This window comes from Brachyistius frenatus, unplaced genomic scaffold (assembly GCF_029030835.1).
Source record: "Brachyistius frenatus isolate BFR_SWC_R1_liver_20210118 unplaced genomic scaffold, ASM2903083v1 Contig_62, whole genome shotgun sequence".
Lineage (NCBI taxonomy): Eukaryota > Metazoa > Chordata > Actinopteri > Embiotocidae > Brachyistius > Brachyistius frenatus.
This window is the reverse complement of record NW_027210661.1, coordinates 140,714-168,669: the sequence shown is the minus strand read 5'-3', so window position 1 is coordinate 168,669 and position 27,956 is coordinate 140,714. Positions and strand designations below refer to the sequence as shown.

Here is a 27,956-nt window from a genome sequence, read left to right as displayed (position 1 = left end):
TTTTAGTCTACTCTTCATCAAATTTGGTTAATTGATGACTAAACCCTACATTTGAAATCCTCGCTTTAGCGCCCAAAACTTACTGTACGTGACATTATTTGACTATAGCAACATTTCCTGTTTGTCATTTTACACGCGTGGATGTTTTAACATTTAAAATAAACAATTTTTTTTCTTCTCGGAAATGTCCCCTGCTCTCTCCCTCCCCTCCCTCTCTCGCTCCCTCTCCTTCCCTCCCTCCCTCCCTCCCTTCTCTTCTTGGTCACAGAAACTCCTCTGCGCACTCCGCAGCGCTCCAGACGCTTTCACGACCGCGCACACGAGTTTCCCAGTCGGTCAGTAACTTCAGTAACTCCAGCTCCAAGTCGGGATTCGCAAACTTTACTTGCTCTCGATACCATGCTGGGAGCACATTAATGTTTGTTGTCTCGCCAAAGAAGTTTGCCTACCGACAGCGCGGGTACAATGACCGCATTCTGCAGCGGACCGACCGATTAGAGGTAAGTCGGACCCAACGCGAACCTGCTGAACATCTTCTACCTATGAGTCAGGAAGTTTCTCTAGCGTGTCTGTTTATTTTGGATTTCTGTAGAGACAAACATCAACAGAACACAAGTGGAGACTCGTAGGAGACTGCTGTTGTCACCCACTATTGTTTCCCTTCTGTACTATTACAGTAATTGCTCGCAACAGTATCTTGTCAGCTTTGTGCTTTTAACTGGGGCATTTCACCACAATGAGCACATACAAAAGGATCAGCAGTCTTCACTGGCGTGGCTCTGCTGGGAGTTGTGTTTCTTAACTTGAGCTGCCAGTATCTGGCTCCTGTTAATGAGTAAACTTTGGGAATTTGGTCACAGCACTGATCTCTCTGATACTGATTGGTATTGCTCTCTTTCGTTTACCTTAGGGGTAAGATCAGGTCTCTACAGTGCTGCAGTGTTTCCGACTGTGACCTGACGGTTCGGATACTGATAGTAAAGAAGACACGGACACATCACAACAATGGATATCGGCAACGATGTGGATTTGTCCAATAATAACATCACTCCTTTGTGGAGACGACGCACAGACAACAGAAAAAGCCCCCCGGAGTCATGTAAACCCAAACCGCGACCCCTCAGTTGCCACTTAAATGGGGTCACAACGACAGACTTCCCTGTGGAGGACAGCAAATGTTCCTTCACCTTGAGCCAGCCTGCTGAGAGACTGGTGGTCACACCCAAGTGTTTGGGCAGGAACACTGTGATGTTAAAACATGTCCTACATAAACCCTCAAGGAAATCCAGAGTTATTCGAAGCATCAGCATTGGGCACCTTTCCAGCGGACGCTTCTCCTTGTCCAAATTCAGGTCTGAGGATAACAGATCTGCTTCACTGGACAATAGAGTGTATAACGGAGACCGTAACGGAGAGAAACCCAGCAATGGAGGGACAGTATGGCCTGAAAAGTATGCCCAGGACCCCCAGAAACGTATGTCCAGTCTGAGCACACAGAAGGACCAGACAGCATTTGGGATGAGTTCCCCTTCATCCGAAGCTGTCCCACCTAACCGCTCCTCAACTGTCCTCTCGCCACCACACACTCCTAACAACAACTACAACCACCACGAGCTGTCCTCTCTTTCATCCACATCCAGCTCCTCTCCTCCCACCTGTCGTACCCTCACGCCCTCCCACAGCTCCACCTCCAGCATCCCGTCGCTCTCTTCCTTAACCTCGTCAGACCCACCGACCCCACGTTCTCCGTCACCAGCGGACAGAGGGCAGGCACATCTCAGACAGTCTCAAACGTCCTGGCCTGCATCCTCACAGGACGCCAGGCATGCCTCTTCATCGTCCTCCATCTCCTCCACCTCACCCTCCCCGTCTCTTTCCCCATCTATCTCTCCCTCTCCTTCCATTGTCCTCAGCACCCATAGCCCTGCTGCCCTCAAGATGGGTACCCAGCAGCTCATTCCCAAGGGATTGGCATCAGATATGAAGCAGAGCAAGGCGTCTCTTTCTGTGCCACAAGGCCAAGGTTTGGCAGGGCTGCTGGGGTTGGATCATTCCAAGCGAGCGTTGAAAGCCCTCAGCATGGTGGAAACAGGAGCCTACTTTTCTACAGGAGGGGGCCGCAGTGAGGGAGCAGAAGGGGAAAGTGAGAGCCCGGGGGCACTAAGGAGAGGCTTGAGGAGTACGTCCTACAGGAGGGCAGTTGTGAGTGGAGTAGACTCAGAGGTCCCGTCGGTCGATCCCAAGGCCCCTCGGTCTGACCCGCCTGTCACCAAAGGGCCAGATATGGATAATCCAGCCTCACAAGTTAGCCCAACAAGTCCTGGCAGTGTAAGCCTCACCAGCCCTGGAACAGCAAAGCCTACGAGCCCGGGGACACCTAACCCTGCCAGCTCCAGGATGTCAAAGCCTGCAAGCCCTGCAACGGAAAAGCCTAAAACCATCGGGAAAAATAAGGTGCGTAAATCTGTTTGTCCAAACTCCTGGTCAAACACTGGTGCTCTTAAAGAGGCCCAAAAATATATATATAAAAAAAAAGATTAGTTTGAGGGCTTTTTATGACATAATTAAAACCATATGATGCAGATGAATGCTGAAATGCTTGAATGAACGCAGAAATACCGTAGGAACACACACTATTCTACGTCTTTTCCTTTGCTGTAGCAGATTAAGATTTCTGCACTCGGGTTAATCAGAATCTCTCATGGTTTGGGTTTTGATTTTGCACAAAGATGGCTTCGATGTGGACTTTCAGTATTTGGAGGGTAAAGTCCAAATTGTAAACTTTCCAACACAGGCAGGGTATTGTGGAACAAACTAAGCAGCAGCAGCAGAAGGAACGGGGAAACAATTAATGTGGTTGTTGGAAGATATGACGTGATGTGACACAGTGCCCACACATACACACTAAATACACAGTGGCTCTGTAATTAGACGGGGGGTCAATAAAGGAGGTCACCAGAAAGGGCACAGACAGGTGGCAGAGGTACACGTCAATTTCACGTCCAGTTTTTTGGTGTAAATTTGCCCAATTTAATACGATTGTGTTTGGTTTCTCTTTCAGAGTCCGGATAAGAGGAAAGTTTTGACCCCTCAGCGGACATTTGATAGTGAAGGTGAGAAACATCCATCTGTTTCGTTTTCACCGCGCTCCTCCCCTCATTTTCCTCTTTTTGCTGACTTTGTGTCTTTCTTTAAAAAAAAAAAAAAAAAAAAAAAATTATCTTCTTTTTCTAAAACTCCTAAATAATGGATCTTTCTGTTCACACCGTTCTCTTTCAGAGGAGGAGCTGTACCAGAACTACCAGGAGAAGGCCTTACACAATGACTCGGATGAGGATGCTGATTCTGGAGAAGCCAAACCTGATAACGGCATCGTGGTCCAGTACCGACCCATACGTATCTCCTGGAGCCAGCTCAGTGTGGTCAGACATAACACACACACACACACACACACACACACACACCCACACGTGCAGAGTTATGCTACCTTCCATCTTCTCTCCTTATATCCGCCTTACCTTTTCTCTACATACTGTACATAGACAAACTCAGCTGTGCCTGTGGAGTCTTGGAATGCTACTGCTCTGAAGAATGCTGTCATAGCCAGTTTGGCCACAGTCCATACCCATCCTCCCACTGTTGCTGCTTTCCTCTGCCCCTCACTGCGTTAATCAGGGAGTACAGGAGCCTTTCTTGTAGGACTCGGGCAGGCAGGGAGGCAGACAGTCCGTCAGCCAGACCCACAGGAAGTCTTGGAAGCACTGCTGGGCTTAAAGCCAGTGTGTTGGCAAACGGTGTATACTCGTCAGACTGCAAATATTCTTAAAATGTAGCCTCTCGGGAGACATGTGGTGGCTCTGCATTACATAATATCGTTAGGGATTGGAATGAAGGCATATATTGGAGGGGGAATGAACTAATTTTGTTTTCTACTAAGGCATTCCCATCTGTTTGTTTACTCGCTGAGCATAGATAGTGTGGGAGCAAATATTGGTCATAGCTGAGATTGAGGCAGTTAGGATTGGATCTGAATTGCTGGACATATGTCCTCAGACACTAATGAAAAGAACATCAGATTGAACTAGAAAAACACTCAAGACAACATCTGTTCTTGTTCATGTCAGCAAGACACAGAAGTAAATTGAGCACAACCAAACATTACCAGGCTGACCAGGACTGAAGTGAGCTTTCCATCACAGCTGCTTTACAGCTGTTGATCTGTTTGTGTGTTTTGTATACCTGTTTGCACGAATGTGTTTGGCCAGACAGTACATGCTCTAACACTGACAAATCTCCCTCTACCTTTCAAATCATCTACAAAATGCTGGCATGACGCTGTCATTGTCTTGATGTGACAGGAAATGTTGCCTTGTTCCAATGAAGCAAAGAACCAGATGTACAAGTTGCCCTCATGTGTCATCAAGTCTCCTGTCATGCAGCTCCTCCCTTCTCTTACCGGTCTCTCGTCATTTGGGGTTTGATGAAACATCACAGCACGGAATGTTCATATTTCCCGGAATCATTGGTAGTCTGAGCAGGTGGGGTTTGCCCTTCAGCTATAACCACTGGGGGCACTCGCGTTGCTTGAAGTTTTCTTTGTGTAATTCAACTTGAAACAACAAAACAGAATCTTTTCAATTGCCTATGAATAAAGATACCTAATTAATTGTGTTCTAGTTACAGCCAATGACTGAGCAGTGCAAAGCCGGGTCAAGTTGAGTTGGCCCGACAGGGTGCATTGTTGCTGGCACACTAAGAACTTTCAGCTGCATAGTGATAGCAGTCTTTGCTGATCTAGTGAAATGGAGGTTTGTCAGAATAGAAAGTAAAACCATGATTAATAAAACGGATGACTGTGGCTCAGACGGTAGAGTGGGTTGAACACTAATCGGAAGGTTGGTGGTTCGATCGATCCCCAGCTCCTCCTGTCCACATGCCTAAGTGTCCTTGAGCAAGACACTGAACCCTAAGTTGCTCCCGATGGTGTACCATCGGTGTGTGAATGGCAGCACCTTGCATGGTGATCTGTCTCATTAGTGTGTGAATGGGAAAACTATGTTAAAGTGCTTTGAGACCAAAAGGTGATAAAGCGCTATACAAGTACAGACCATTTACTTGTGAAAGGAATGAAATGGAAGAACTGCTGCAGGTTTGTTTATCCTCAGTGTTTGCCGAGGACTGCAGGGCAGATACTCCCTGCAGAAGTGATACTACTCCTGAAGGAGCAGTATCACTTCCTTGTCCCTTTATAACAGAACAGGATGAGAATCTAGTGGAAAGTCAGGAAGAATGGCCTGTCAGGATTTCTGCCAGCTCGTGTGAACTGTATGATATGAGTGTGCCCCAGGTCATATTAGTTATATTTAGTGAAACATGATAATTTGGCATGCTTTTAACTCAACATTACATTCAGTCACAAAGCCACAGGCTGATTAATTCGATAGCACTCCACACCCAGTCCATTCCAAAAGATGGCTTAGTGTCAGCCTTATTCAAATATCTCTGGACCAAAACTCACCAGCCACATACCAACACGCACACTGAAGCACACTTTTCTTTTAACCGTATGCTTACAGCCAAATTACACTTTCAAAGACAGAACAAGAGACGCTCGTTTCACCTACAGAGTTTTGTAGCTACAACAAATATCCTTTTTTTCGACATTTGCCTTGCGCCTCCTTATTGAGTGAAGGTTTTTCTTTTCCCATTTTATACATCAGCTTCCCATTCAGTGTGGTATGCTAAGTGCTCCTTTGTTTGTGTGTGGGGACAACAGTCACACACAAAAACACCAACAGCACACACCCCGTGCTATAAATGCAAAGGGCGTCTGACCTACAAAAACAAAAACCTGTGACTTTGTATTTTAACTCTTTTAATGACTTTTGAAATAATTCTTCTGATTTGGTTTTATTTGGTTTTGTTTAGGTAAAGAAAAGTGGCCTGTCGGACCAGTTGAGTCAGGAGGAACGCAAAAGACAAGAGGTAGGAATCCTTTTTTGCTCTTAAGTTCAGAGGGAAAATAATCAAATTTTGGGCCACATACACATGTTGAGAGTTACTGAGCTCTCGGGGAGTAAAGCTGTCCATTTGGTCTCCGTAAACGCCACCAGACCAATAAAAAATCCATTAAAGGAGCACAAGAGGAAATCTGCATTACGGACTATCACGCCGTAAAAGAAAATTCATTATGAAGTGGAAAAAGAGAAAGACACATGACAAATAAGTATCCAAGACACAGTCAGAAAGCGAAGAGTGATTCATAAGTACTTAGATGTGCATGGTATTGTTTAAAAACCTTCCAAATATGATCTAAGCCTACAGGAATGTCAAACATGTTCATGACAGCGTGTCCTAGTGATTGAGGGCCGAGTAGGATAACTGAAACCCAAATTTCTTACTTTCATTGTCCCTCTCTGTTCTCTCTCTCTTGCTCTCCTGTAGACCATTTTTGAGGTGATCTCGTCGGAGCACTCTTATCTCCACAGTCTGGAGATCCTGATCCGCATGTTTAAGAACTCTGCAGAGCTCAGCGAGGCCATGACCAAGACCGAACGCCACCACCTCTTCTCCAACATCAGCGATGTCTGTGAGGCGAGCAAAAAGTAAGCTTTTGTAGTTTTTATGCATATAATATACATTGTTATCTATCTTCATATTTGAGACTCTTTGTATTGTTTGTTTATTGAACTTTTTAGTGTGAAGGAATTAGTTGGTTGTTTTGGTTGTTACGTGTTGGTCGGTATTTTTAGGCTTCACTCACGTGTCCTCCATCGGTGTGTACGGCTTTTAGTTGTGGCTAATGAGCGACATCCTTTTCTTCTATTGGACATTCAGTAAACTGCACTCGTCCCATCTCAGGCGTGTCTCGAAATACTATTCACTGCATGTTGATTGCAATTGTTCAGCTTTTCTTCTACCTTCAGTTAGAGTTGATTTCAGTGAATAGATTGTGTTTAAGCAGCGCTGAGTTCTTGTTTGTTTGAGGTCACATGCTGATTGACAGAAAACAGAGCCCGGGACGAAGTGAAGGGCAAAATGAGAGAGATGACAAAGAACAACACGACACTTCTGCTTAATTATTATTATATTGTTAAAATGAACATTGCTCACTACCTGAGAGCACACAAGCAGACTGGATGGCTGTGCCATAGCCAAAATTCACTGCTATGAGTCCTCAGAGTGTACCTGTCAGTCATGATTTCATCATGCATGCGTGTAGACTGTTTCATGACATTCGTGACCAAGTAGCCATGAACTTTCAATGGTCATATAAACTGATGGAAACACTCATGCATTGGAGGCCATGAAAGCTGAGACTGGTGAAATCTGTGCAGCCTCAGCAAATACCGTGCAGGACCAGACACCATTATTGCTGCAAATGATTGACAGGGGAATTTCTGGCCCCATATCTTTTTTTCTCAGGTTTATATAGTCACTTTTAGACATCACATCATTTCTCAGGTAGTTTCCAGAGGTTACAGTTCACTGTGATCATGGAAGTTTGACTGTGACTCCGTTCATGAATATTGGCAGATCAGTATTAGTTATGATAACAGAACTCTTGCTCCTAAGTCTGTGATCACCATTGGAGCAGTCCTCTGTCCTTCTTTGCTGACAGCGGGAAACGGACTCATGCCTGCTTTGGTGACTGTTGACTTCACTCAGCAAATGGTTGAGACCACATCTAGTCCAAAATGTATAATATTTGAACACAACTGAAACCACTTGTGACCTGCTACAGCATTGCAAAGTCAAAAACAAAGAGTGTTCTGTATATATTAACCCTGGCCTCCAATTTTAAAGTGGGGGGCCTTAACCAGGGAAATGAGGGTAAGCTATCCTGTTCCTGTTGCCGAGGGTGTTTGTTCACCCGGGGCTAAAAATGCAAGTGTGAAAAGCCTTTTCAAGAGTTTCTTTTACTGAGTTTTATTTTATTATAGCTCAGTGACGATATGTGTGTGTGTGTGCGTGCGTGCGTGCGTGCGTGTGCATACATGCAGAGCATTCACTGCCATTCTTGTGCAACTGTTCACGACATTTGTTCAAGGATTCCATATCAGGTTTGTAGCCCTCTTCTCACTCCTTGTATAAAGTGTTCCATCTATGTATATCTGACTCGTCTCCACTATCAGGAAATCCTTACTTTCTGATGTTTATTTGGCACATGTGGACTGACATGTCCAGGACTGGTACGTTATGTCACGTTGCCTCTTTCTCATGATTGGTGGCATTTGTAAATTCCTCAGCAGTTCCGTCCTGTGTCTAGACTTGTTGCAGCCCATATCTATCTCCCTTTCTCATTTCTATACACAGACCACACACAGTAATGTGAAACTGTACCGTCACCACCTGCATACATGGAAATAGAGATAGAAGATCTAAAGATACACTGTAGCCTATAGCGCTGGTTAAACGGGATGTTTTTTTTTTTGTACTTGGAACAGATTGTCGGGCTTTCAGTTTAACCTTTCAATACAATATCTGAATATCATTCTACCTGCAGGTGCCTGTGTAATCTGTGTGTGAAAGTGAGTGGGTTTTGCGTATAGACTCTTTAATTTTACATCCTCATGATATGACATACTTCATCCACAGCAGACTTTATAATTCCAACAACAAACGTTAACACCGAGGCAAACTGTGACAGAGAACATACCCCTGAAGGCTGATACTTCTGGGTTGTTGTTTTTTTTCAGTACATGCGCGAACCCTGCTTTTGGGAATTTCCTTCTTTTTTTATTTCCTGAACCTGACTTCACTCCTTTTACCTTCACCTGACAACATTCTGTTATTCGGGTCAATATGTTTTGCTGCCTGAATTTGTGCAGCCTTGACCTGCTAAAGCCCAGAATAATTCTTTTGGACCTGGGCTAGAGGGCAGGGATACATGTGTTTGTTTTTTTGTTATCTTGTGTGCCCTCGTTAGAGAGAGTACAGTTCAAAGAGTAAGGGGTCAGGCATGAACAGGAGGCCACATGGTCACAAGAAGCATTGTTTCCCATAGATAACCAAAGCAATATGTGCGTGTATGCAGTAGGTCGGGATGGAGCTGGGTAAAGGCTCTAGAATTGCTTTTGCAGATGAGCTCAAACCTGGTCCAACCGGTCAAGGTCAGCGTCCTGTCTCTGTGCAACAGTTTCCTGTTTGTCACCTAAGTCCGTGCATGCAAAAACACTTTTTCTCTTGAAGTTGGACATGTGGCATGCTGTTAAAATGGCCATCTGGTGGAGCTCAGGAAGAGGAAAAGCCTCTGTGTTATGGTTAATGGCAGGCTGTATCTATTTTAAGAGGTGGGGAGTTCCTCTTTTGGGATCTCGCAGCAGGTTTAGAAGTAAGGTGTCGGCAGCGCTTTTCACCTTCCTGACTTTGTGTCTGTCGTTGTATCCTGTATTTTCCCCAGTGGGGGATGACTCGGGATTTGATGCTTTTTACTCAAGCTGTTGCCACGTATGGTGTGAATCCCTGACATACTAACCTCTATTCTTTCACCACCACCTTTGTGTTTAGGTTCTTTAAGGAACTGGAGGAAAGACACCATCAGAACATTGTCATTGAGGACATCAGTGACATCGTTTGCAAGCACTCTCAGTCCAACTTTGATCCTTACATCACTTACTGCTCCAATGAGGTCTACCAGCAGAGAACCCTGCAGAAGCTGGTGTGAGTGACCGAGGAAACACACACACATGGATGCTCTTATCATATCTCTAATGGATGTGATCCAAAATGGCTGTTCCAGTACTTTGAACCAGTTGGCTCTTCCTCCAACTAATTTTTCTCTCTTTGTGTCATCAGTTACTCCTCTAACTCGGTTTACCTCCTTCCTTCCCTGCAGGTCCAAGAATCCAGCTTTCAAGGAGGTACTGACCAGAATCGAGGGCCATCCAGACTGCAGAAACCTCCCCATGATCTCCTTCCTCATCCTGCCCATGCAGAGGATCACTCGGCTGCCCCTGCTCATGGACGTGAGTGCATTAAAGACATACAGTAGCAGACGCATTGGAATTACAAGACTGTGACTCTTGTGCAACCGTTTGTTTATTCGTACTGCCCTGACTGATTCTACACGGGGTGTATTCTGACCGCAAAGATGTTTTTGTGACCTTACATCATTTCTTAATCATTTTAATTGATTTAAATCTTCTCTCCTCCTTTTAATGTTTTTTTTTCCTTCCTTCTTCGCATTCACGTTTGCTTTATCACCATACTGTTCTGTCTCTACTGTGCCTCCCTCTCTTCCTCTCTCTTGCTCTACTTTTATCCGCCTCAGTGTCTCCCGAGGGACTCTTAGAGTTTATGCTTGTACATTCAGAGGCTTTTGGATCCTGAGAAAGTTTGTGTTCAATTCATTTCTTCCCACAGTTTCAATATTTGATCAGGCTGCTGAGTGTGTGGTGTATCTGGGAGCAATGGGTTGTTGTGGGTTATTGTGCATGAGTGTATTTTATGTTTATTTTATGGTATAAACTAGTGTAACTGATTTGGGTCCTTAATTTTTATGTTGCAGACAATTTGTCAGAAGACGTCTAAAGACTCGGCACAATATGAAGAGTGTAAGAAAGCTTTACAAGCAGTCAGCAAGGTCAGTAAGCAGTTAACAATCTCAATGTAAAAGCTTGCCTTTTTCCAAACAGTGGAGTTAAATAGCTTTACATGATTAATGAGTCGATCAATAAAGTTTTTTCCCTTTTTATTTGTAAGAATAATATTGTCAAAATAGATATAGTTATTGGTTTCCTGCAAAAACTGTAAATTTCCAGCATTTCTTGTACTTGATAAATGTTAACAGATCAATTAAGGAGCGCTCTGTCAACATAGCATTGCTGGAATTTTATAATACATGGATACAAAGTGAAAAACAGAATGATTCCATACAATGTCATTGATGGACACCGCGTGTGTGTGTTTGTGTGTGTGTGTGTGTGTGTGTGTGTGTGTGTAGTACGAAAGTGTAATGAAGGAGCTCGCACAATGGAGAGAACTGAAATGATGTACACCATCAACTCTCAGCTGGAGTTCAAGATCAAGGTATGGACGTGGTGTGAAATATCTAAACTGATGCACACTTGGTATGGATAGTTTTTCTTGTGCGGAAAAAAACAATTATGGTTAAAAACCAACATCAACAAGCTTACAGTCGTAGGCCATCATTTTAGGGGCATAAACTTGTTCACCTCTTACCAGGATAAGAAAATTGATGCCCTCTTTGTTCTTTTAAATATCAAGGTACAGACAACAGCTGATTAGCTTAGCGTAAAGACTGGAAACAGCTTGCTTGTCATTCTCAGTACTAAGGCTACTCAGTAACATTTTTCATTTCTTTAATGTACAAACAACAATCAAAGTCAAATGTTTTACACGTGAACATTTTTGCACGGGACAATGCTGTTTCCAGTGTTTATGCGAAGCTAAGTTAACTGGCTACTCGGCATAGCTTTATATTTACCAAGTGCTGCCGATCTTCTCATTTAATTCTTACCAAAGAATCAAAGTGGATTCTGCAAAAGTTTAAACTATCTTCTTTATGTTTGTGGCGAGTAGGTAAAACGTGTAAGTATTCAGAGATGACTTGTACACACACGCAGACAGTCATACAAAGAGCACTCACTGCTGTCACTTGGCGAGCACCTACACAATGCACACAAGGCTTGGCAGGCTTAAGTAGGTCTAAGTAGTGTGGGAAATAGCTGTTGGCATATTTGGGACTCACGGATGTCTAGTGAACCTATTCTCACTCTGCACAGCCAGCTGTTCCCGCATGCTCTCACACAAACTGTGATTTAGCATCTTCTGATCGCCCCAACGTTACAGACATTTTTACATTTCTTTGTTCGATTTTATTGTCTTTCTCCCGTTCATCATATTTTCTTTCTCCTTCTCCTCCAGCCTTTCCCCCTGGTCTCGTCCTCCAGGTGGATGGTAAAGAGAGGGGAGCTGACTGCATTCGTGGAGGAAAACAGCATTTTCCTCAAGCGGAAGATCCGGCAACAGGTCTATTTCTTCCTCTTCAATGACGTCCTCATCGTCACCAGAAAGAAGAGGTGAGCGATGGAGAACTGTTGGACACGCAGGCTCTGCATATGATTTCGCTGGTGTGAGTGTGACCTCAGTGTGCAGGCTTCGCTCATAACTGTTCTGACATGTTGAGGGCGGAAGTGTTATCGCGAGCGTTTGGTTTTTACTGCGTGTTAGCGTACGAACTGCAGGAGTCCAGGACCCCGAGTACACAGCATGCAATTTTGTCTTCTCTTTCCTCCTGTGTGAACTTGTCACAGGAAATGGGCCACTTTCAACGAACAATTATTGCTGTCCGAGGTGGAAAGAAAGCCAAACTAATTAAAATAAAGGAAAATCAACAGAAAAAACTGCTTCAGTCACAGTGAGAGATAATTTCCATCTGAAAGGAAGATTTTTTAACAAGTTAATAGAGAGATTGGTGTCTGTAGATGCACTGTACAGGCAGACTGATCTTCCCCAATGACCTTTTCCTTCATGGGTGTGTTTATTAAGCTGAACAGGTGTAATTACCTGAACCTGCTATATGAATCGAAGCCTGTTTTTCTCAAAGTTGTTGAGGTTTCAACGTGTCCCACTGCCATGAATCACCCGGGGCTCGCGGACCTGCTTATTGTCAGCCGTGCCAGTGAGTCTACTTTCCTCATCCTCTGTCTCCTCTAGTTTTAGGCAACACTGTTCAAATAAGCCATAAAGAGGACTTGAAATGATGTGGTTTTCAGTTATGTGCGTGTAGTGTGGGTGCGCGCGCACGCACGTCTGCTTTTGCCAAAATAAATCTTTCCCGTCCATCGCCCTCTGAGTCTGGAACTGATTGTCCCGCCGCTCGCCGACTAAGAATTCCTAAGAATCATAAAAAAAAAAAAAAAAAGAGAGAAAAGAAACATTCCGTATGATATTTTTCTGGGAATCTGATCTGGGACGGCAAACTCCAGCAGTGTGTGGTGTAGGGCCTGTGTTTGGAAGAGGGATTTGGGAAAGGGAGTGCTCCGGAATCAGTGTGCGCTTGTGCGTGTGTGTGTGCTTTTGAATGGGAGAAGCTGTTATAATATTGGTTTGTACTGTGGGGAGGACTGGAGCCCTGCTGTGGCACGCTACTCTACTGCACTCCATCTTCAGTAATCACAACAAAAACATGCCAGGGGTACACAAGGCTAGCCAGGCACCAGGTCACAAACGCTCTTAGACTTAATGGTACAATAGCCCTCTTCCCTGTCATTATTACTTTATCTCACACACACACACACACACACACACACACACACACACACACACACACACACACACACACACACACACACACACACACACACACACACACACACACACACACACACACACACACACACACACACACACACACACACACACACACACACACACACACAGAGAGAGAGAAACACACTTTGTTGCCAAATGCAATAGTCTACTTGAGTCCTTCCACCTTATTCTTGTCTCGTTTTCACAAGCTTATATTTCAAGGAATACTCTCAAAACCAGAAGGAACGGGTGAAAAGGTCAAAGCTTCAGCACTTATACAGTAGAGAAAAAAAAACAAAGCTGTGACCTCAGAATGTTTTCATAGTAGAGGCCCATATTCCTCAGTATTGAGGAGAAAGAGAGTCCAAATACGTGTTTGCAATCATCACTGTTAGTTGCAACTCCGTTATAACTATTCAAGAACAAAAAGTCTAATTTAGTTCGATGTTCAAAGTTAGGTTTATGTATTTTTCCAAGAGAAGACAATTTATTTTGAATCCCACTGGAAGAAATTTGCACATTATCTTTTGCACAATCTCGAAAGGTAAGAAGGTAAAGATATTTGTTCCTCTCTCAGTTGAACAAATCTGACCATTTTGCTGACTTCAAACTGGATCCAAATTGGGTCGGGCTATTGGAAACCCACCACATGTCAGACTGGGCTATCGTCACGCACCGGGAAAGTGTTGATCTGCTGCACCCTGGTTCACAGGAACACTTACATAACACACCAGCTGGCTCCTCTCATCTTCACATCCTGCCTTTTCCTCTGTGAATGCTGGGCATTATCTCAGCTTTCATTATTGTTGAGGTTTCCATCTCTCTTTTCTTTTTGCTTTATTCTTTCTGTTGTTTCTATTCCTCTGTGGCAGTCATGGCCTTGTGGTCTTTGTGTGTGTGTGTGTGCGTGCGTGTGTGTGTGTGTGTGTGTGTGTGTGTGTGTGTGTGTGTGTGTGTGTGGGAATGTCATGCTGGTACAGTGGTGATAATGCGCTGTAGATGCCTGCACTATCTCCAACAACAGATTCACATACCAACAAGGATAAGTGTTTGTTTCTGTGTAAGTAGCTTGTGTGAAGGACAATATGTTGTCTTTCCCCACATTATTTCAGTTTTTATCACCTCTCTCCTGCACTGCAACATAGGATATGGCAACTATTTACCACTTTTCTTCCTCTACTCTGTAGCAATGATCTAAGACGGTCCACCCACTAACCCACGCTTGTTACAAGACTCACCCCACAAATTCCCCCCCTCCTTACCCCATTCGCAAGTGTCATGCAAATGGTATTTCAGGCATTTTACCCACAGGGCTGTCAGGAGCCTAAATGCCAATGACCCTAAAATCCAGCTCAGATAATCTATTAAAATAAAGACTTTTTTTTTTATTTTATTTTTTTTTTTTTTTATCTCTGAACAGTAATCTGAAATAATACACTTTAACTGGATGGTAGTTTTCCAAATTTAGGTAGAAATAAGTGATCATAGTGAATGTATAAATTACTGGAATATAATGTCTTTTTGATAGCTCATACGCTTTGGTTTCTCTGTGCCACCTGAGAGATGAACCTTAGATCTTCTTTCTAATGTGATCTTTTCACAAAACCAGTTCCAAATCTAAGGGGTTAATAAAACTGAAGGAAAGTATGAGATAAAGGAATAGGCTACTTCACACAGTAAGTTATGGGGCAACGGTTATTTGCCAAGATTGACATCAGAAAGTGGATATACACGTGTTAAATGTTAAGATGGAACCTGTGCCTGGACTTGCTTGATTTAGTTCCACTGAGGAAAGAAAAAAAAAAAAAAATCTGCCTGACTGCACCTATGAAGTGTTATTTTTGTCTGTTTAATTGGCTCAAAAACCAAAGTGTAAAACTGATGATTTGTGGTTGTACAGGTGGAAACTAGAGGCAGGCTAGTTTCCCACTATTTCCAGTCTTTTTGTAAACTGTGGCTCCCTCCTAAAATGTTAAAACTATTCCTTTAGCTTCAGCTTGTAGTTCCAGCAGGTTTACCACAAATAGCATCTCTTCCAGCACTTTCTGTCTCTCCTAGTCCATGCTTGGAGAGACATCTATTCTATTGACTTCATTTGTCTTATAAGTCTCTCCATGTGCTTTCTTTCTCCTCTTCCAAGAGGTCTAATTGGTTGTGAACAATAGGGGCTGATGGGTAACAGTTGAACCTTGTTGAGAACCTCCCAACCATGTCTGGATTCCCCAAGCAATCATGACCCCGGGGTCCACAGTTTGTGTGTGCAGGTGAAAGAGAGAGAGGAGAACATGGACATGCCTTTGTCCCTGCTCGTGTGTGTGTGTGTGTGTGTGCTCAGCATGGATACATGTGCTCTAATGCTCACAGGGAGCTAGTTGCTGTCCGGTAGCAGCTTCGCTTGTTTCAGTGTCTGCTTGATAAATCACATGTGAGCTGGACTTCTGCTCCTGTTCTTCAGAGCAGTATGAAGACACACACACACACACACACACACACACACACACACACACACACACACACACACACACACACACACACACACACACACACACACACACACACACACACACACACACACACACACACACACACACACACACACACCCTTTTCCGCGAGTTCAGTGCCGCATTAGGGGTACCGTGTTTCACAATCAGCTCCAGATGTTTCCGACTGGTTCATGCGCCACGGGGTCAAGTCGCGCTCAGGTAAAGGTGCTCATGGGAAATGTTGGCAAAAACTGAAGAACCCGGGGGGATGAGGGGGGGGGCTGATTTAGTGTTGAGATGTAGACAGCTGATTGTTTGGAGTTCAGACTGGCACGGAATCCGAGAAATAATGTGACATTTGATTTATTAATCCAGGTGAATTTGATTAACTACACAGTCTGTGGTTTCTCAGGGATTGAAACTTGATCTCTACTGAAAACAATAAGCTTAAATTCAATATATGAGAGGGAGTGGACGGCTGCTGCAGACCTTACACAACAGCCAGCCATTATTATGTATTACCAATTCTTATTTTGTCATTGTTGGTTTGTTATTTTTGCAAAACAAATATTTGATTTGAATATATGGCATATCTTTATATTCATATTAATTTCATTTTCATTTTCGTTGCCATCACAGCCATTGCCCTCTGTCATCTTTCATGTGTATATAGACATTTCAACATGTTACTTTAATATATTAATGGAAAAACTCTGACTGGTGTACAATTCCCATGTTGGGGTAAAAACCAGAAGAGTGTATTATACCCTGAAGTACAGTTTGCAAATGGAAAGGCTTACAAGCCATTTCAGAACTTTGAAACGAGCAACTTCTTTGAAATGACCGCAATGTGAGCCAAAATGTTTACTACAAAAAATCAAAATGGCACAATAGAAGCATCCTAATCAAGTCTTAATAACAACTTGCGAAACAATAATAATAATAATAATATGCAATATACGGTCAGTGTAGTCCCAGTTGTATCATAGATCACAAAATGAAAATTGGTTAATTTTGTAAGTTTTGTTCTTGCAGACTGAACCCAACTGAACACCCCTAGCCTGAACCCTCCCCTCTCACGCCTGTGGGAGAATCTACTGTGGCCTCGAAACTCACAAACAAAACAAGTCCTACTCTACAGACAGTTTTTTTTTTTTTTTTGGTTTGTCCTCTCTGGGCTACTGTAGGAAAACAGCAGTGCAACATGGCACTCACCAAATCCTCTGTCACACTTTGAAATATATCTGACTTGATCTCAGCTGAGTGAAGTTCACTGAATTACAAGCATGTTGAAAACATTAAAGGAGACCTATAAAACATTCCTTTCTGTCCTTGTGTTTCTGTCAGTGAGGAGAGTTACACGGTGATAGACTACGCTCTGAGGGATCAGATCTGGGTGGGTACCTATCAGCCCGAGGATCTCAACCTGTCACCGGTCAGAAGCACCGCCAGCATGCTGAGCTCACGGCAAGCCGGCGCCAACCACCTCTTCCGACTGCGTTTCCGTAGCAACCACTCCGGTGAAAAGGTGCCCATGATCCTGGGAACAGAGTTGCTGTGAGTCCTTTATTATTATTATTTATTTATTTGATCTTTGTCCCTCTTAATTGTTCTGTCTTTTTTTTTTTTTTTGCTGCACTTGCATTTCAGTTACAGATTTACAAGGCCGGGCACCTGTGAATCATTTCTTTTACATAGCTGACATATCGGTGGTCCAGAGCACTCGTAAGGTTTGAGATTGACATGTTGGCTTCAGTTAAGACAGCAGAGTGCATCTCAATTCAATGTTCTAATGGCTGAGCACTCGTCTCTGTGAGAACCAGCTGAGGTCAGATTTCTACAGCCTTATCTTTCCTTTATGTGCTCCAATATGCCTTTTAACCTGACGCAAGGAAATCCTGTTTCCCTTCTCTCCTTAGCTCTTATTTCATAGTGTAGTTTTGCACCCTTGTGAGTCACAGGGGTATTTTGTTACGTCTCTTCTCAAGACAGACCTTGAGCCTCACTGTTTATGTGCCCTTTATACCATCTGCAGCCGTACTGTAAAACAGACTGGCTGGACCAGATAATTGTTCTGTTTACCGAGTGTCCTCCAGCCCAGTCATTTATTGTAAGCGAAGCAGCTCCCTTTGTTTCAACTGTACTGCTTGTTGTTTAAATGTGTTGCATGTGCAGCTGCTTTGAAAATCCTCAAAAGTCATGCCTGTAGCTGTGTCGGTGAAGTTCAAACCACCCCGTCCCTGATTCCATTTCTCTTTGTACAGCAAATAGAGGGAAAAGCGAGGATGTGCAGATTACATAACCCACACAAACAAAATAAATCTGCTGTATATTGAGCTTCATACAGGGTTTGTTTGTTCTAGTTAGCGTTGGGAGTTGCAGCCTGCGCGCACACACACGCGCGCACACACACACACACACACACACACACACACACACACACACACACACACACACACACACACACACACACACACACACACACCCCAATGCACAAGCGCACACTTGGTTTTAACTGTGATTATTTGTTAAGGAGTGTTTTCATATGCACGGGGCCTGTTCCCCCTCATTCCTGTGTAGTCAGAGAACCTCCCTCTGTATTGTCATTACAGAAGCTGTGGTTTTCTATTGTAGGCAGCGTTTTGTGTGGAGAAATGCACTGTACGGAGACTTTTCTACTGCCGTAAAGTCTTTTTGTGCATGCACGTACTGTCCCTGTGACTGCATTACGTGAGGATTTCAGTTAAAATTTTACTTCTTAAAAGGATCACAAATTTAGAATATACAGTTTTTAAAGCACGAGAGGGGATTCAGTCGACTGTCAGATTACAGAAAGACACCAGTTTAGAGTGATAGTTATTTTTGAGTCAGGACACCCCCCCCCCCCCCCCCCCCCCCCCGTGAGAGAAGCTCGGCGCATGTGCAGGTGATTAAGGACTTGCACAGTTAATTTTTTAACTGACTGTTTTGAGTTATTTGTAAGGAAAAATGCAGAAACTCTTGTTATCTTCTCAAATATGTATTTTCATGATATTTTTGGGGGATCTTTTAGTCTTCTGAATATAAATAGAAAACGGTTGGTCAGACGTGCAACACTTTTGTAAGTGAGCTGATTTTTTTTTTCCTGTTAAAAGGGAGTTGTTGTTTTTTCTCTCCACAGTTGCCAAATGCTGCTAGTGTTGGAGTTGTTGGATTACTGTAAAGTCTTGTCTTTACCGTGTAAAGAGCCCTGAGATTATTTATGTTTTCGTGTGTGTGTGTGTGTGTGTGTGTGTGTGTGTGTGTGTGTGTGTGTGTGTGTGTGTGTGTGGAGGGCTCAGCGCTCCACTCACTATAGTACTGAATGAGCTAAGGAGAAGGAGGAGAGGGGGGGGGGGACCCTGGCAACCGTCTCACAGTAGTTACTAGGCATTGTTTAAGTTGTTGCCTAGCAACAGACCATTGCTGTGTGGGATGTTTCCCATGACTAATCCTACCCCCCCCCCCCCCGCCCGCTACTCCATTCCCCCTCCGATCCTTCCTCGCCGTCCCGTGTCTCACCTTTTAGACGGCGTCAGTGTCGATGGCCGGAGGAACTTCTTTCTCCTCCGTCCATTAATCACAATTTATTGATCGAACCCGACGTGACACGTGGACGGACGTGTTGTTAATATTATCAGCCTCTTCAGGAGTCAAATGAAGCAGACCTGACAATAAGTGTCGGTCCTTTTACTGCTGTAACTGTGGACAGTATTGTACAACGTATCGTCAGTTTTTATTATAGTTTAAGATGCTTTATATTCCAGATGATAAATGCATACATTATAATGTCTATCACAAATTCATCAGCTCACCCAGGTGACTTGATCTTTGAATTATTTATTTTGATAACCAGTCCAGGCTGTAGTTATCGCCATTTTGAATTTAGTCGCCATTTTTGGCGATTAACACATGTTGTATTGTCCTCCTACAGACTTTGACGTACTGATCTGAAATTGTGTCTGTCCTATCTTAACACCTGGGAGATGAAAAGTTATCAAAATAATTATTTTTTTTTCATATTTTTGACAACATACTATAATATTATTATTTTTTTGTTTTTTTCATATTTACAGCATGTCATCCCATGTGTGACAATTGGCACAGTGGTGCAGTGGTTAGAACAGTTGCCTCATAGTGAGAAGTTCCTGGGTTTGATTCCCACTTGAGATAAGCATGTCAGTTCAAAAAAAAAGTCATACTATTGCATGTTGTACAAATACTTCATAAAAAAAGTCATACTGTAGTATGTTGTCCAAAAGGTACATGGCAGTCAATACCATCAGTGGCACAGTGGTTAGCGCTGATGCCTCACAGAGAGAAGGTTGTGGGATCAATCCCCCCTTCAGCTGTGCAAGCCAGGTAAAAAAAAGAAGTCATGCTATAGCATGTCATCCCCCAAAAAAATGTCATGACTTTTTTTTTTTTTCATATTTTTGGACGACATGCTATAGTATGACTTTTTTCATAATTTGGACATGCTATAATATGACTTTTTGACCATATTTCGGACGACATCGGGTCTCGAAAACTGCAACCTTCTGACTGGAAGACAACAATGCCAACCACTGCACCGTTGATTGCTCTTCCCTAACATGTTTTAAAGTTATATAAGTCATACAGACAGGCACGCAATAAAGACAGCAAAATGGTTGTCATTTCACAATCAGGAGCTTCGAGGTTTGATAGGGGGTTTTATTGCTATTTAGTGTGACTTTTTGCATGTGCACCACTGTTTGGACGACATGCTATAGTATGACTTTTTGATCATATTTTGGACGACATGCGATAGTATGACTTTTTGATCATATTTTGGATGACACAGTATAGTATGACTTTTTGTTATCATATTTTGGACAACATGCTATAGTATGACTTTTTGATCATATTTTGGACGACATGCTATAGTATGACTTTTTGATAATATTTTGGACGACATGCTATAGTATGACTTTTTGATCATATTTTGGACGACATGCTATAGTATGACTTTTTGATCATATTTTGGACGACATGCTATAGTATGAATTTTTGATAATATTTTGGACGACATGCTATAGTATGACTTTTTGATCATATTTTGGACGACATGCTATAGTATGACTTTTTGATCATATTTTGGACGACATGCTATAGTATGACTTTTTGATAATATTTTGGACGACATGCTATAGTATGACTTTTTGATCATATTTTGGACGACATGCTATAGTATGATTTTTTGATCATATTTTGGACGACATGCTATAGTATGACTTTTTGATCATATTTTGGACGACATGCTATAGTATGACTTTTTGATCATATTTTGGACGACATGCTATAGTATGACTTTTTTTTTGATCATATTTTGGACGACATGCTATAGTATGACTTTTTGATCATATTTTGGACGACATGCTATAGTATGACTTTTTGATCATATTTTGGACGACATGCTATAGTATGACTTTTTGATCATATTTTGGATACATGCTATAATCATGACTTAGTGATTTGATATATTTGGACGACATGCTATAGTATGACTTTTTGATCATATTTTGGACGACATGCTATAGTATGACTTTTTTTTATCATATTTTGGACGACATGCTATAGTATGACTTTTTGATCATATTTTGGACGACATACTATAGTATGACTTTTTTTTATCATATTTTGGACGACATGCTATAATATGACTTTTTTTTAATCATATTTTGGACGACATGCTATAGTATGACTTTTTGATCATATTTTGGACGACATGCTATAGTATGACTTTTTGATCATATTTTGGACGACATGCTATAGTATGACTTTTTTTTTTATCATATTTTGGACGACATGCTATAGTATGACTTTTTGATCATATTTTGGACGACATGCTATAGTATGACTTTTTGATCATATTTTGGACGACATGCTATAGTATGACTTTTTGATCATATTTTGGACGACATGCTATAGTATGACTTTTTGATCATATTTTGGACGACATGCTATCGTATGATTTTTTTTGGGTCATATTTCGGATATGCTATAATGTGACTTTTTTTTAATCATATTTCGGACGACATGCTATAGTATGACTTTTTTATCATATTTTGGACGACATGCTATAGTATGACGTTTTGATCATATTTTGGACGACATGCTATAGTATGACTTTTTGATCATATTTTGGACGACATGCTATAGTATGACTTTTTGATCATATTTTAGACGACATGTTATAGTATGACGTTTTGATCATATTTTGGACGACATGCTATAGTATGACGTTTTGATCATATTTTGGACGACATGCTATAGTATGACGTTTTGATCATATTTTGGACGACATGCTATAGTATGACTTTTTGATCATATTTTGGACGACATGCTATAGTATGACGTTTTGATCATATTTTGGACGACATGCTATAGTATGTGACTTTTTTTTTTTTAATCATATTTCGGACGACATGCTATAGTATGACGTTTTGATCATATTTTGGACGACATGCTATAGTATGACTTTTTGATCATATTTTGGACGACATGCTATAGTATGACTTTTTGATCATATTTTGGACGACATGCTATAGTATGACTTTTTGATCATATTTTGGACGACATGCTATAGTATGACTTTTTGATCATATTTTGGACGACATGCTATAGTATGACTTTTTGATCATATTTCGGACGACATGCTATAGTATGACTTTTTTGTCATATATTTCATATAATATCAGGCGCGGTAATCAAATAAGTCCCAAACCCGGTTTAGACATTTTGTAGTTTGTATTTTAGTCTTGACAAAGTGGTCAACAAGCCTCAAAAGGAAGCTGCTGACTGGAGAGGGCATGGCGGTCAGCTGATTTGTTTTTGCTGTGACAGTTAGAGGACCACAGACCTACAGGCCTGTTCATGGAGTTCCTTGTTAATTAGTGTCAGAGCGTGTGTATGCATCATTTTTGCCTGGACGTCTGCCCACCCCGCTGAAAAACAAGTGGCTCTTCTTCGGTAAATTGTTCACTTCACCACTAAATTGAAGTGCAGCTCGAGTGCAAACGTGAAATCCCGCACATTCTGACCGACGGCGCGTCTGTTGGTTGTTTTTTTGTTTTGTTTGTGTTTTTGTGTAAATGAAACTTAAAAAAAAAAAAAAAAAATACTTTTTTCCTGTCAGTGTGTTTGTTTGTTCTCTACCTGCTGACCTTTTAAGCTGGTGCCTTACCCGGGTCAGTGTATCACTGGTCCAAGCAGCACGTGCTGCATAGTAGGTGATCTTTGCCCTTCGCGGTGGCGTAACACTTCAAGAATTCACAGAGACGGCTGGCTCTGAGTAGCACAAGCTTCTCTGTGTGGCTGCTGTCTGACAGTGTTTGTGATTCTCCTCTTCTCTGTCTGTGTCCTCTTCCTTTTCTCTCTCTTCTGTGTATCCTTTTGTTCCGTGGGTTTTGCATGTCAGCGTCCCGTCCACATGACCTTGATGCTGTGTCCAGTCCAGAGTCAGTGAATAGTGCTTCTCTATTAGTGGAACAGAGCAGCTACACAAGTCTGCAGCAAAACAGTTCTGTCAGCCAGATATGCAGCTATAACACAAAGCAGCGCCGATTATGCAACAGCCCCAACCAGACTTCTGCTGCACACGCGCAGGTTGTTTAAAAAAAACAAACAAACAAAAAAAAAAACGATTTTACTCATGTCTGCTTTCGTTTATGTGATAACGTAGAAAGTTGCTGATGCGAATTGTTCTGCCTGCCCGGGAGTTTCCCTCGGCTGCTTCGTTCCGAGCAGAAATAGTGCCGTGTTTTCTTCTGAGGGGTAGGAATCGTACCCGAATGCCGTTCTGCGGAAGATGGAAACAAGGGAGCGATTTCGGTCGGGAGTAAACAAGTTAGACGGGAAGAAACTGAAATGAGACGAAAACAGCGGCCCGGTGGGGATTTTCAGCTGCCAGAGGAGGGACGGTTAGAAGGAGGCTGTCATCGCTCTTTATCTGCTCTTGTGTGAAAGAGGTTTTACAGTGCAGCAGCGGGATCTCTCTTCTTGAAGCAGGAACCTCTGAGAGAGGATTCATGATTCTCTGCATTCTCTTGTTATTTAAGCTGAATGGTTGAAGACAGCAGGAGCTTTACTACAATAAAAATACTGATCCGCACAAGGGGCGAGCACTTGCTGTTTGTGAATGTGCACTATTCTCACTCCCAGGAGGGGTGTTTTTTTATTATTATATATATATATATATATAATATATTATATATATACACCTGAAACCACATTTGGTACATGCCTCACAGTCCACAGATAACCAGTGGCTCTGTGCTCGATGAATGGTTTAAGTAAAGCATGTCAGCTGTGTCGGCGTGGGAAGCCGACCCGCCGCGTTGTGTGCTCTTGTATGTGCACATGTATCTGACTGTTGGCATGCGTGTCCAGCTGTCCACAACAACGACGAGCAGCTGCCTTTCCCACAGAGCAGCTCCGACGAATGTCAAGAACTTGCACATTTAGACATACGGAGAAGCAACAGGCGGGCACATTGTTTCTCTGATAGTTGGTGTCCCGTGAATTTACTCCCAATATCTTGCATATGTCACTTGAGAGAAATGGTTGAAATCACTAGTGGGTGAATATTAACCACCTGGACAATGACCCCCAAATTTCACTGGCGATATTGGAACATACTGAAAGCAACCAAGGAGAGGTGACTGGGTTCCACAGTTGTTGATTAAGGACCGTGAAAATGTATCACTCAAATCCAAAGGTCACATTTTACGAGTCATAACATTGCAACCTGGCCTCCTAAGTTTATGATGTTATTCAAAAACCATGGTCATAAAGGTCTGTGATGATTTCACATCATCAGGACAGTTGTCGAGGGATGACGTGGTTTGGTGTTTTACAGCCTTTGCGTCCTAAAAAGGATCAGAACGGCGTGCGCACAACGGGAACCCAGCGATGAGGTCTGACTCACGGGACTTGCCCGTTGAGGTCCTTTTGAGGCCCTCGTGAAGACGGTCCCCACACCTTGCCACTTTCAGCCTGCGTTTGTGCCAACGTGCACGACGCGGGCCGACAGCGCTGAGTCACAGAGGACCTCAATAAACCCCTCTCTGGTTCATTTCCTGAACTCGCTTTGCCTCTTGCTTGCTCGCTTGCTCTTTCTAATTCCTCTACCGGAACAGGTGAATTGAGAGATAGAGTTTCATGGAATCTGACCTGCGCAGCTCCACCCACCTCTTTTTTGTTTTGTTTTATTTCCCACATGAAACACACAAGAGAGAGAGAGAGAACGCAAAAGCAGGTCTGTCCTCTCCTGAGAATCAGCCTTTGTGCATGTTCTCCTCGGTTCTCTGTGTGAAAACACACCTCTGTTCTCTCTCTCTCTCTGACGGGGGAGGGAATGCAAAAGTTGCCGGGCCACAAAATGATTTGTTCACCTCGATTGTTTCTAAGGCTGCGTGCATGCAGGTCTGCTTACAGCGGCGTTTACAAGTTTATGAAACCTTTTAAAGTGTGTTTTTCTGCTCAAATGTGACTTAAAACATTATTGGATTGCCACACATCCTAAAAGTAGACAAAGAGACCCCAAATAAACTAAAGAGACAAAAATATGATACTTTATCATTAATTCTCTGATAAAAATTTTTTTTAAAAACTATCCAATATTGTACATCAGTGTGTGCCAAAAGTGTGAGAACCTCTAGGTTTGGCAGTTATTTAGAAAGTTAAATTAGAGTCAGTTGTTTTCAATCAGGGGGATAACAAGCCAGGGAAACCGAACACCTCTCTCACGTTGGCCAATGTAAAGGTTCCTAAGTTCACCATCAGGAGAACACTAAACCACAGAGATTTGCACAGTAGGGTTGTAACGAAAAAGCAACAGCTTACAAAGTTTAGTTGCAGTTGTTTTGAGAGCACGCGTTCGCCTCGGACAGTAAGTGTCACCCAATTGGTTTCGGTTTATCTACTTTTAGGACTTGTGTGACAATCTAATGTTTTAGATCCATTTTTCATTCAAATAGTTAAATAAAGAGTTGCCAAACTCTCAAGCAAAGTATATTTAAAGTTTTGGGGGTTTTAGTCAAGTCAGTTCTTTGCAGCTGCATAAGTTGTCAAACCCAGCTGTAACATGGTGTTCGCCACACGAAAAGCGCTGATCTCTTTCAACAGTAATTTAAGAGGTGAGCAATTCTCGCAGTAAACATTAAACAGTGAAGAGAAGTGAAGTTAATACAACATTGCGTCGTGTTCAGAAGCCTTGTGGTGCCAGAAAAGTTGAATAAATTGCTCCTGTGTTGTCACGTGCTTTCAGGAATGAGCGCGCTCGATGGATCACTGCTTTGGGCCACAATGTGAACAATAAGAAGAGTCAGGACAGAATCAGTAAGTTACCACTACCTCCAATTCACGCGCGCATACACACACACACACACACACACACACACACTTAAAAGACTTCCTGTCCTTTTCAGTTGCCCTATTGCACCACCTCGTGGTTATCTGTTGCAACTGTTTTTCTCACATCTCACTATAAAATGGCTTTTTTCCATTAAGAAACATTAAAAAAAATAAAATAAAAGCGGTCAGTGTAACGCCACTGAAATGACTGACAGACTTGTGTTTCTGTGTTCATCCAGACGTCATGCAGGTGGAGGTGATCCGAACCTACACGGCCAAGCAGCCGGATGAGTTGTCCCTGCAGGTGGCTGATGTGGTGCTGGTCTCGCAGACTGTGGAAGACGGTACGTCAGCGCTCGCCGCCTCTACCGGTCCGTCTCATTGTCTTGCTCTTCCTACAGCCTCACTCACCCACTTTAATAGCCCTCATCCCCCCACCCCCCTCTCCCCCCGTCGTCAACTCCCTCTTTTTTTTTATTTTTTTTTTAATCATGCAGCTCTACACCTTCCTCGGTTCAGTGTCACAACGGAACCCGATTTAAGATATAGTTTGAAACCTACAAAAACACAAAACGTCATTCCCCTTTTGGTGACCATAGCAACTGACTTTCACGTTGAAGAACAGAAAGCATAATTTTTTTTTTTTTTTAAATACATACGAAGGAAGTGCCAGACAATACACACTTCAGCTACCCTGTAAATATATTTTCTCCTCTCAGGTTGGTACGAAGGCGAGCGACTGCGTGACGGAGAGAGGGGGTGGTTCCTAGCAGAGTGCGCCGAACCAATCACGTGCCAGGCCACCATTGAACGCAACATGCAGAGGATGGACCGCCTGCAGGGGCTGGAGACTAACGTGTGACGGGGCGATGAGCCGGCTGCTTAACCCGCAGAGGGCTTCCCCCCCCGGCTGTGAGCGACCCTCCGACCCGCCGGCGACCCGCCGCTTTTAAGTTCTCAACCCAGACAAATGAGCTCACTAACCGCGTCGGTGGCCTGCCTTCGGGGACCGTGTGGAGCAGCGTGGCTGCCGGATCCTCACGGTGGGATAACGGCAAAGCCACAACTCGGGACCTCTGCTCTCAGCCTCCATTCAATTTCAGGCGCGCTGTTGGACTCCCAAAGAACAAACAGAGATTTACTTAATTACTGAATCGGTCCCCGTGTGGGCGGGAAGGTTTGACAGTGGGGTCTGCCACGCTGATTAACTCCCCGGCTGGTTAGCAAACTTCACGCCCACAGCTCAAGCCACTGCTTCCGACTATGCCGCCACGTAACAACTGTTAAGTGTTAAATTTGTAAAAAAAAATTTTTTTTTTTTTTTTCAAGCATATTCTTTTGTTGTTGTTGTTGTTGTTGTGACGTGCTACGTAATAGGATAACACGGTAAAGGAGACCAAACGGTGGGAATTTGACAGCAGCCTGGTGTGCGCTCTCTGTTCATGAAACTCATGCCATGTGATGAGGAACTTTGTGTAATTATGAATTTGTTGAGCGTGACAAGAGATAATAAGGAAAGAGGGCGGCAGCTTCTTTACAGCGTGTAGAAACTACTCTGGCAGATGATGATATTTACGAAAAAAAAAAAAAAACAACAAAAAAACATGAATGCTACTGGAGGCGCTCTGTGCAAACAGAGTAGGTCCTAATTAATGGGATAACGGTATGAATGACAGCAGTGTGGGAGATATAATATCATGACATTCAGGGGTTAAGCCGTTCAGTGCCAAGAGTCTGTTCTCACCTTGCCCGTCCATCACCAGTTAATGTCACCATCATGAATCAGACCTCCGCATCTG

At 42.9% G+C, this 27,956-nt stretch overlaps 1 protein-coding gene across 1 annotated transcript; it reads left to right on the top strand.

Moving 5' to 3' along the window:
• Positions 1-289: 289 nt before the first annotated feature.
• Positions 290-27,674, top strand: LOC138625395 (rho guanine nucleotide exchange factor 26-like). The gene is made up of 15 exons (XM_069706278.1): positions 290-500; positions 911-2,454; positions 3,062-3,113; positions 3,280-3,422; positions 5,929-5,985; positions 6,445-6,605; positions 9,511-9,663; positions 9,839-9,968; positions 10,511-10,589; positions 10,946-11,031; positions 11,890-12,044; positions 17,110-17,319; positions 26,072-26,142; positions 26,397-26,501; positions 26,877-27,674. Exons 2-15 carry the CDS (start codon positions 1,006-1,008, stop codon positions 27,017-27,019), a joined length of 2,994 nt encoding a protein of 997 aa, XP_069562379.1. The 5' UTR covers positions 290-500; positions 911-1,005; the 3' UTR covers positions 27,020-27,674.
• The last annotated feature ends 282 nt before the right edge of the window (positions 27,675-27,956 follow it).